Genomic DNA, 12,081 nt, shown 5'->3' on the forward strand with positions numbered 1-12,081 from the left:
AGAGGAACTGGTTATTTTTTAAAAAGAAAACAAGTCAGAATAAAGTTAGGGAAATGAGAGTAGGGCTAAGGCTAAAGAAGGTAAGGATGTGGGAGAAGCAACAATGCTACAAAAATAGTTAAAGAAAGGTACAGTATATTGCATGAATTAGCATGGCAGAAAAAGAAATAGGAAAGGATATAACAGGCAGGATATTTTGTTTTTGTTGACAAAACAGCCTTATAGCAGTAAACCATGTGAAAATGGGATTGTATCTGCCTAAATCAGATTAAAAGTAAAGGTAAAGGTACCCCTGACTGTTAGGTCCAGTCGCGGACGACTGGGGTTGCGCGCTAATCTCGCTTTATTGGCCAAGGGAGCCGGCATACAGTTTCTGGGTCATGTGGCCAGCATGACTAAGCTGCTTCTGGCAAACCAGAGCAGCTCACGGAAACGCCGTTTACCTTCCCACCAGAGCGGTATCTATTTATCTACTTGCACTTTGACGTGCTTTCAAACTGCTAGGTTGGCAGGAGCTGGGACTGAAAAACGGGAGCTCACTCCGTCGTGGGGATTTGAACCGCCGACCTTCTGATCGGTGTCCATGTGCTTACTCGTCTACTTATTTCAGTGGGTCTCTTCTGAATATGCCTTAGTTGGCTAGAACCCAGAGAGTTTTATTCAAATTTGTCTTACCTTGCCCATTTGATAAATGTTGGCAATATGATATGAACACCTTTGATAACATCATCCTTCCACCACACAGAAAAGAACGCAACACATAAACTGTGCACACCAATAAGTAGCAGCTTGAATAAATAAAATAAAATAAAATAAAATAGTTGTATTCCAAAGCTTGAGAGAAGGAAAACCCATTATGCAAAGAACCAGTGCAAGTGTGCTTCCCAGTTGCTATGGAAACATTTGCCTTGAGTTTAACAAAACAGTAGACATGAGGAGCAATGCTCTGTGATAGCATAGCAATAAGAAAAACTTTCCCAAAGTTTCTGCTTCCTACTTGCAACTCACATAGAGTAGTCAGGTATGCATTATCAAAAATAAGGAATTGCGTCACCAAAAAGAGCACCAATGTGCATAAAATGTGCATGTGGAATACACATTTGGGAATGATTACTATAATTTAAATAGAAATACATTTCATCCTAGCTGGGAAGAAGCCATGTGACCTGTATCCCTGCCCAATCTGCTAACCAGGTGCTGCTAACACTTGGTGGGGATTTTCAAGGCTCCTGGTCTCCAATTTTATGGTTCCTTATCTTTAAACTAGACTGGACTAGACAGCCCTCAAACACAGTATATATTCAAATGACTGTGCAGTTTCCTATATAGAAATTGTCATCAGATACAATGGGAGGAGGGAGGAGTGTAAAGCAGTCCTTATTTAGCTAGAGTTAAGACTACTAGGCTAGTGCCAATTTATGAATTGTCCATAGCAGACTGTCCATAACACCATTGCCAATTAAGTGATGAGAAACACAGAAGACTAAGAATTATTCACAAGACAAGCAGCGTGTATACTTTAAATTCATTTGAAAGCATGGAGCTCCAGTTGCGTCTTAAAAGAGCTTCTGAGGAGTGCATATCAGCTTAAACCACATCTAAGATTTGTTTTATTAATTACCCCATATTGTTTTATTTCCTCATCTGTATGACATCCCTTGTTTTTAGTTTTGTTTATTTAATATCTTTGCAAAACCACCAGATGGCATTGCAGTGCTCAATTATTTTATTAGGCATTCCTTATACAAAGAATTGATAGAAACCATTTGAATCTTCCTTTTCTGGTCTACTTCCCATTTGATTAGTATTTCAACTCTCCATTAGCAACAAATCTCAATTCTCTTTAATAGGTGCCTAGTGGCTCAATCAGGAGGAGGAATATAATAAAATTTAATAAACATCACTTCTTTCTGGAATGTATGCAGAGGAAATTATAGCAACCATGCTGGAGTTAAACAAAATTCTTGCAAATTACCAGGGATGTAAAACATGTGCCTACCAAGAAGCACATTTGTTTTTATTTTGGCTTAGACTTTAATTTGAGTTGCACAATAAGATACCTTCAGAGAAACCATGGGAGCCAAGCTATTTAGAACACACTTCAATAAAGTTGGCTAAACATAAATAAGAGGCATAGCTAGTTGCTAATGGAACCACCACAGGTTTCTTTTCTGTTTTAGAAATAGGTTCTTTCACTTCCAAGCTCTCTTTAAAAACCACCCAACAAACTGGCAAAGTTGTCTGTGGGGCAGGGTACATACTTTGAACTTGAAAGACCTTATTCAGCTTCAAAACAGGAACACACATCAGTATGCTGTCTTTTTATGTTGTTATTTAGGAAATTTTGTATATATATATTTGGCATATCACAATATGTATCTGATATGGAGTTCCAGCATCACCCAAAATGTACAAAACACAAAACAAAATATTTACATATGTCACACTGGGAAACACATTTAAATGAATTCATTTCACACTTTTTGTGTCACATACACTGTATATTAAAGAAACAAATGGAAGCTATCAAATATGCTATCCACTATAATATCACTAGGATGCCTTGTCAAAGCTAAAAAAAATGTGCAGGAAAATTCAGAATTAGGCATGACCTCTGAAGACAGCTATGCAATATTATCTATTCACAAATTAGAAAATAATCACATCATGCATTGTGACTGACTGGGGGAAAACAACAACACATTTCTGCAAAAAGAAAAGAAAAGAAAAGAAAAGAAAAGAAAAGAAAAGAAAAGAAAAGAAAAGAAAAGAAAGGATAAAAGCAGGAACTAGCTAAAGCCCACCAGGTCATGTCTGAGGGAAGGAGTGACAGGGAGCACAAAAAATAACCATGCTGCACTGAAGCAGTAGATTGTACTATATATCTCCTAACTCTAGCTGCCCAACAAAACCCTTGGACAGCTAGCATGCCTGGCAAATCAGAGCCAGAGCCAATCATGTGTCAATGTGATGTTCCACAAAAATACCCAATTGGTCCTTTCATTTCAGTCCCCTCAGAGAGAGCAATTTCAGCAATATGTGCCTAATAACAGTGGTGCAAATCACAAAAAGGTCACTAAGAATGGACATGACACCAGGCCTTGAACTGGGAACTCGTGGACAGAATTTGGGACCTGGAACCATGCCCACAAGAAGGGGCTTCAGAGCCTCTTCACAGAGAGAAGAGGAGTGTGCAATATCAGTCTCAGTACTTAGTGGATAATGTGAAATTCTGGATTGACTAGACCTTTAATGGATACTAGAAACCTAGCATTCACCCCTTGCTTTGAGAACAAGAGAAGTACTTTATCAGTACTGCTCAAAAGAATCCAAGCTTTAGTATCTGTTCTGAGGTATATTTCAGGTACAGGCTCAGGAACGATCACCCACAGCCTCAGCATCAACCAGATGTTGTTGTACTGTCAACTGCCATCAGCCCCAGCAAGCACGTCCAGTGGTCAGGGATTGAGGGTCACAGGTACATCATCCTTTATCTACAAGGACCATGACACATCTGGTTCAACAGGCATTGAACAGCATGATGCTCAAAGCAGACCCATTGACAACATCGGCTGGAAACCAAAGAACAGGAGACAATGGGCTTGAGTAGAGTGTTGGTCAAGGAAATACTTGGCTCTGACCTAGAAGCTTATACTCCTACATTGTCTCCAGTGACCAATCTAGAGTCTGTTGGAAGCAACAAACAAACAAAAACAAGCACCACTAATAGTGACTGTAAATGTACTGGTTCAACTAGAGTTTTTTGTTTTTGCTTTATTATGAATTTCTAGCACTATATCCTAATACAAGCATAACCACAGATAAGGAAGACAACGTACTAGTGCCCTCAACAGTGTTTCATGAACCACAATTCATTGCTGCCCAATGATAAGAAAGCTTCCAAGTCCTATAAGCAGCCAATCAACCACAACCTGAAATGAGACTCCAAAAATTATTCCATCAATCCCACAAATAGTAAAGGCAGAAGAACTGAGAACGAAAGAAAAATGTAGGAGATGCAGGTCATGGAAAATTCCAGGAGCACCAATCTATCTTGATATGCCTATTCATTGCAGTGGTCCTCAAAGAATGCTTGCTTTAAAGGATTCAGTCTTTACCTGACTACCTGTCTCTAAGCACCTTCAACCTGAAATATCTGTCTTCTGGAATGATACCTCCCTGAGTTTCAAGACTGCCCAGTGCTAATATCTTTTTGCTGACCAGTGCTATTTCTTTCAAAAAATGTGAAACATTTTGAGTAGTTTGGGATGCACCTTTGTTATATAGATAACAAGAGGAAGTTACATTTTATTTTGAAAAAGTACTTTTAGGCAGGGGTTTAGCAGACCCTGCTTCATACCTAATAGAAGGTGACGTTTACAATCCTATACATACTTAGTAGGCAGCATGCTGCACATAGTATCAGAGGTTTTACATTTCAATAGACATGTACAGAATCCAACTGTTTATGCTTAAGAATAAGTTCTACTGGGCATGATTCTGAGTAAATATGCATAGGGTTTGTATGTTAGACAGTGATGGCCAAACTTGGCCCTCCAGCTGTTTTGGGACTACAATTCCAATCATCCCTGATTACTGGTCCTGTTAGCTAGGGGTGATGGGAGTTGTAGTCCCAAAACAGCTGGAGGGCCAAGTTTGGCCATCACTGATGTAAGAGATGCAAATGCAGGTTGTTTCTTTCCAGAATACTGTAATATAGGGAGTTCAATCCCAAACAGTGTTTCTTCCCAACCTATAACTTTGATACGCATTGACTCAGAAGGCTGTGGATTAGAAGAGTCCTCACAAACCTTAGCAATTAAAATAACCATGCAGAAGTTTCTGTGCTGAGGTTAGAGCTTTTCCTTGAAGATATTCATGATGTTACTATTACATTGGATCCTTCTTTTGCAGTTTTTTTTTTTAAAAAAAAACTTCTGAGAATGAACTGAAATGTCCTGGGGGTGAGGAAATCTGCTCAATTCTGGTATCAAGAAATATTTTTCAAAAGATACATCTTCATATGACTTTAAAGGTTTGCCTTTTTAAAAAAAATGAAATAGATACTCCCAACACAAGTTTCATGCTTTCAATTTCAGTGCTAAGAACCATTCTTCATAAAGACAAATTTACTCAGCACAGCTGTAAAACTTTGCCTTTGAAAGAGAATGTTGAATTTCTCATAAACAAAGTCACAACTGGGCTTTCTATTTTAAGCTGTTTCTTCAATTAAGTAATGGGGAAGAACCCAATATGAAAAGTTACATGACCTTTGTTACCTTAATCTGGTGGATTTTATTAAACTTGGAGTGTCTGAGACACATACATAACAGCAGAACATGGAGGCTGCAACACTTATCTGAAAGGTAGTAAAAGCTCAAAGGCATAGTATTTCTTTCAGTGTGTTGAATAGTTGTTTCCATTAAAATGAATGGGGTAGCCTTGGGAGCAGGAGTTGTGTGTACACCTCAAAGGGAATCCAAGTTGTTTTCTCAGGAAACACATTCAATTTTAATTTTTAAAAGCCTCAGATCTATTACTGGGTTTATGACTGCACTATGTAAAATGTTAAAAATATATTTAAAAAAGAAGAAGTTACGATGAAGCCATGTATATGTTGCACATATACCCTTATTTATTTTGCTTAACGATTTCACAGAATAGGGGAGAAAGCAGGCTCAAGAATCTGTTTTGAAAAAATGCCATCAAGCTGAGTATTGAATAATCTACAGAAATTTGTCTATCTCTTTGTTTATCTTGTTTTTAGAAAGAGTTCCTTATACCAACAGAGAAGCAAAAAACAAAGCTTGTGTCTTTGCATAAACAAAGTGTGTGCTTTGAATTGCTTAAAGGACCATCACTTTTTATTAAAGAGGTGAAAAACACACATCGAAACATCTCATCGCCCTACATTTTTCACAACTTGTTGTCTGATCTTCTGAAGAAATCAGCATTAATCACTAGGTGCAGGAATTAAGAACTGAGTAAACAACTTTTGTTTTGTCTTATGAGTTCACCACAGATACAGATTTCAGGAACAAGTTGGAAACCATTTTAATATCAAACCGGTATTTTATTAACAAAATAAAAGCAGAATTCTAAGCATTATAGCACTTAACATGTATATAAGAAATGGTTTGTTAGAACTTCTTTTCCTCTTCAAGAGTTTGTGGGAAGTGAGTTTCAAAATCACACTCATTAATGCAGATAAAATATAATTTATAACATAGTAATCATCTTTCCAGACAGGTTGGGAACATAGTCTGGGAGGCATAAGGCAGGCATTTAATTGCAGATGCAGATGGACTGTTGTTTAGGCAAAGAACTGAGCATCAACACTGGTGAACTACTGAGAGAAACAGGGGTGTGCCTGACAAGACAGGTCTGTTGAACCATCTCCCATAAATTGGGTAGCAAAAAGCAAATAAAAAAATTAAGAAACCATGGAGAATGTAAATAACTGAATTAAAATATCAGTCGTGTTTGTAGCAAACCAGTACCACCATCTTAACCAGCTGTTTAGAGATATCTTTGTTTAAATATACACTATTTTATCCAAAGTTTATTTGATTTGATTCAGGGGCATAGATTCTGGAGATTTTTATTAGATGCATTCCAGTGTTTCAAAGATACTGAGGCATGGTATGAAATGACATTCAACATCATAAACTTATTCTCATATGAAACAAGGAAAACATATCATTTTATTGTATAAAGTTCAACACCTGTAAGTTCAATCAAAGACAATGCTGAAAACTGTTATACCTTCAGAAATAAGTTTGAATTCATGCCAAGCCATCATCAAAAGGATGTGGTTAAGACACAACATTCAATATAGCTTACAAAAAACATTGTTGTCACATATATAGTATCCTTAAATAAAATGATCAATACTTAGTGTCCAATGGACCACAAAGCTGTCCTAGGGGAGCTCAAGGAAGATTCAAGCACACAGATTCAAAAAATATAATCAAACATATTGAATTGACCACAAAGAGATACCCACATAATATCCTTTTAAGCATTCTAACTTCAGGTTTGTTTTTGTTTTTTTAACAGAGTCAGCATATTGATTATAAATGGCTGCAACTTTGTAGGAATCCCTTTACCTGTGAAAAGAACTCCCCTCTTGAGATCGTTTTGCCCCAAAACCCTTTGGGAAAGTAGCAAACACATTAATAAAGGATGGGTGTACAGAGAAGGGCAAAGCATTCCCATGGCCAACATAACTTTTCTAATGCTTCTGAGCATGGAGTTGTGTGTAGCTTACTAGGTAAAACAGAAATGCATAGAAGCTAGCTTTTGCGCCATAACTAGCCATGTACAACAACACACAATCAGCACCAAATAGGAATGAAAGTCCTGCTGAGCAATGCTGGTAGCCATGGAACTTCTAATGCAGTACAGCAACAGAGGGAATGACCTCAGTAACAAACCCTTTTGACTACAAACCATTTAAAGGTTATGCCTTCAGCAATGTCTTCAGGTAGTCGAATTTGACAGCAAGAAATCACATTCACAAGTAATTCCCCTTCATCTGTTATAAATATGAAGGACATCAGTGGCAGGACTGTGCAGCAGCACTAAGCCTGCTCCCTCACATCTTCCATCTTTTCAGCATGAATGCCTGAAGAGGATCCCTCTGCACATGAGCAGCTGCTTATGTGTAAGGGCTCTGCTATTCAGACACTTGTGCCTGATGTGCAGAAATGAGTGGTGGATCTAGCTCAATGGATGATGCTGGAAGGAGGGTGGTAGCACAGTTGGTATAATGAACTTAAGATGCAGCCCTAAAAATGGCACCAAAGCAACTTCAGATCAAGCCTGGGAAAAGATGAAGATGGAAAAACCAACATGAAAGACTGGATACAATTTTTAAGGGCTTTCTGACACCTAGAAGCCACCTTGAAATAGTTCAAATGCAACAATTCAGTACAGCACTGATTGACCACAAACCTATTCCTTTCAGACCATTCCCAACTCCAAATCAATTTCTTTAATTTGCCAAAGTAGCAGAGTGCTAACTATGAAGTTGTTTTAGAAACTGAGTCAAAAACATTAATGTAGAAGCTATACATAACCATAGGAAGGGGAAGAATGGTTGCAAGTGCCTATATAAACTACAGAGCTCGATATAGTCTGTGTATAGATATAGCATATGTTTCTAGATGCTGTTATATGGCCTGATCTCTGCACAGAACATTATATGACCTATTCATACATTTCCAAATCCAAACAGCACTTTACAAATGTCTCTACAAATGCATTGCCCTAATTAATGGAAAAGAGAATGTCTTCTTACCTGAGCCCCTTTTGGTCACAACCTTCAAACTCTGAACAAGAGTAGCATACAAGAGAATTAAGTGAGGAATAGGAGCTTTCATCTTCCAGCTCTCCAAGGCTGTTCCCTGAAGCAGAAGGAAAAGATATATTTTGTTATGTTTGTTTGGTTTTCGCTGAAATATAATTTTTGACATTAAACAAAGGAGACTTCGATAGACTGTATCAATTCATCCCATGCGGTAATTTTCTACCTACTATTAAGGAAAGTTCCAGAAATCAGAATGAAATTTATTATTATGCAGAAATCAAAAATACAAAATTCCTATTTCAGTGATAATTGCTCTTGTTAAAAGGAAGAAAAATTGCAGCCACATTTCAATATACAGTCACATGTGCTTTAGCACATTGAAATCAATGGGCTTTAGTGCCTTTAGCTCTGTGCTGGATTGTGACTTACAACTTTATACTTAGCATGAATATTTTATTGAGCAATCTTCTGCAATGTGGAAATTAAACTCTATTCCAAAATCAGTCTGCAAATCTGATTCCTTAAGCCTTCAATACATCATCCATCTGTAGCCTCCTAGAGGCAAAATATTGGTTTATTTTTTAGATAGTTCCCTATATTGGAAGAAAAATGTGCTCCTATGCAATTAGCTATTAGAATTATAGAGCTATTGAGAGCCTGAAGGCTAAAATTGCCCTCCTGAAGCCAAGGCTGCTCTCTTGCATTGAGACTGGAACACACTTAGACAGCGTATGGAGCATTCATGAACTGCAGAAATTAACACCTGCAAACAAATAAGGGGGAGTGGGATCACACCTGTGAGCTTCACTTGATAACTAGGTATTCAAGGTCCCAAGCCTATGTCTATAGGCTCCCTACTTTCAATCAGAGATTGTATAGGTCCCTGTACAAGTGAGACCTTGAACACTTAGAAGTGGGGTATGGGCCAGTGGGCATGATGCCAGTTTCTACACCTGCATAGGGCTTTAAATTAATTCATACAACAAATCTTACATTATTCAGTTTGAAGTGTAACAAACACAGTGAGAAAGAATTGGAGAGTCATGCTACAGAGAAAGATGAATAGTCCACATACACTATTATGCCTATTTTGAAAGAAAAAGATAACAAACAGAGGGACGGGTGGAGAACTGTCAGTTTTTCTAATGCAGATTTCATTTATTTTATTTTTTTAAGAACTAAGAACATCAGACTTCCAAAAAGCATTATTATAACCTTAAAGAAGATGAGAAAGCTGGAAAATGTGGCTTGACAGTCACTTTTTCTACCAGTTTAGAAACATAATACTTATATCTTTCATGTCTACAAATTTAGTAGTTTGGGCATTGCCCTCGAGAACCTCGAAGTATGTAAAAGTAACGCATTCCAATTAATCAAGCAGCGGCTCCATGACCACGAAAGACAGCGCTTGTTACCTCATACTCCAATATCTTGCTACAGAACCTGTGCCAACTATCTAAAAGATCTACTCCTCCCTTCCCATCGAAGAGCCTTTATACTTGCAAGACTAAATGCTTCCCCTTTCTCCGTGACCAAAGGCAGATGCTCACACATTCCATTTCAAGCCCGTTTGGGTGCCTGCCATCAAGAAGCACCTGATTCAATGGACCACATTCTCTTAGATTGTCCTTTACACAGCAGACCTCGCCAACTGATGCTGAGCAAAATTTTGGACCTCCGGCCCACAACTCTGAGAAGAAGCCAAATAAGGTTTCTCCTGGCAGATCAGGACAAAGATATTGCTGCTTTAGTAGCTTCCTTTTTAGCCGCAATTTTACCCAAAAGGGTTCTCAAAGAACTATCCTTTCAGGAAATAGACAGGGCATAGCAAAATATCCAAATGCACACGACCGTAGTGTGACCTTATAACCCTTGATAGCTTGTCTTTTTAATTATTATTATTATTATTATTATTATTATTATTATTATTATTATTATTAATCTTTATTGTCATTGCCCCCTCTCAGGGACAACGAAAATTACTTGGCTGCTCCATCCACCCAGGTAGGGCACTCCACACAAAATCAGAACAACTATAAAAACACTAATTAAAACAATACAGTATAATTAGTATAATTACAGTATAATTATTCCAGTTTCTTGAAGTGTTTTATACTGTGATGCCAATAAAGGTATTTGATTGATTGTTTGTTTGACTGTTTGATTGATACAAGATTAGAGGCAATCCCACTAGACCCCCCCTGTAGGGGGCAAAAGGAAACAGAATCCTTGGGGTAATAAAATTCTACTCCCCCCTTTTAAACCAAAAATGTCAGTGTTACACACCTTGATGCTGGGGGGGAATGCAAGGTGATTATAGAAAGAAAAAATCTGTTCCATGTCAATATTCAGCCCCAGATATTGGTATTACAGGGCCTTCTCAGTAGTGACACCCACCCTGTGGAACACCCTCCCACCAGATGTCAAAGAGAACAACAACTACCAGACTTTTAGAAGGCAGCCCTGTTTAGGGAAGCTTTTAATGTTTGATGCATTACGCCCCTGTGTGGACCTCGGCTCTCCTGGACGCTGTCTCTGATCGCGCACTAGTTGCAGCAATTTGGAATAATTAATTACAAAAGAAGCAAATGCACATATTTCAAGTGAAGAAGGGGAGTGAAGTCTGCTAATTTAAGTGACCTCTGCGAAAGAAGACGACGGGTTGGAGAAACAGGAATATTTTACGATGAAGATACACCAAAGGCTGGGTATGTTGACAACGGGACTGAAGGGGGGGGACCTTTTTTACTTTCCTTCTATGTGATTTACAAGAACCCCTCCTCATTAGAATCGTCGGTTGAACTGACCTAACCAGGATGATTAAGGTTTGTGTGGAGATAAACTTTAACCAAAAGTATGCTTTATGGAGATCGAGAAGCAATAAGAGCTTTTGGGAATGGCGCAGCAATTAATTCGGAGTCGCCATCTTGCCAAAGGATTTATAGCCAGGAGGAAGAACGGACTTTTTTTCAGACTGCATTCCTAGTGAATCTCCTCAGAGGTTTTGAGAAAGGAGGCAGATTGGTGAAGATTAATGACGCTAAGACTGTTTTGATGTAAGGAAGTAATGTTATATGGAAAACGTCTGGATATGGCTACTGGATAAAAAAAATAATATCCACGCAGGATTACAAACTGTTCTAACCAGCTTGTGGAGATTATCAGAGGTCACAAAGAGAAAGGAAAAATATATGAAAATAACAACAAGAGATGTGGAAAAACAATAAGAAAGGACTGGATAGTACTGTGAACATCATAAGGTTAGATTTGTGGACATTAAAACAGCAGTAAGAAGCAAGAAGTTGATTGGATCCCCTTCGGAACTTGAAATATGGGTACCCCCAACAAAAATTTAAAATTCGGCTGTGTAATTTGGAATTTATGTAATTTGGTTTGATTTGATGTGATTGGTCGGTTAATAAAAAATTATTCTTAAAAAAAAATGTTTGATGTATTACTGTATTTAAATGTTTTGTTGGAAGCTGCCCAAAGTGGCTGGGGAAGCCCAGCCAGATGGGCGGGGTATAAATAATAAATTATTATTATTCAGAATTTGTATACAATTTTAAGAGTATAAATAAAAGCTACTTATGCAGAGGTGAAGCAGAACAGATGCAACTTAAGCTATGTCACACTATATTGCTGTGTGATACTGCAGGCCTGAATTGTACGCTTCTGTAACCAAAATTCCATTTTTCAGTCAGTGCACTAAGTGATGCTGCAGGAAATCCTGATGCTGATATCTTCAGTCTTCATGATACTAGAGAGAG

At 38.0% G+C, this 12,081-nt stretch overlaps 1 protein-coding gene across 6 annotated transcripts in view; it reads right to left on the reverse strand.

The window, feature by feature from the left end:
- The window catches only part of IL1RAPL1 (interleukin 1 receptor accessory protein like 1), a 676,350-nt gene that overhangs the window by 553,231 nt on the left and 111,038 nt on the right, over positions 1 to 12,081 (reverse strand). For all 6 annotated transcript variants that reach the window (XM_081858879.1, XM_081858875.1, XM_081858874.1 and 3 more), the window contains one exon: positions 8,303 to 8,408. In XM_081858879.1, coding sequence (XP_081715005.1) covers positions 8,303 to 8,384 — 82 coding nt within the window. In that variant the 5' untranslated portion in view covers positions 8,385 to 8,408. The remainder of the gene's footprint in view (positions 1 to 8,302; positions 8,409 to 12,081) is intronic.

This window comes from Podarcis erhardii (genome assembly GCF_964252035.2).
Source record: "Podarcis erhardii genome assembly, chromosome: 4".
NCBI classification, from domain to species: domain Eukaryota; kingdom Metazoa; phylum Chordata; class Lepidosauria; order Squamata; family Lacertidae; genus Podarcis; species Podarcis erhardii.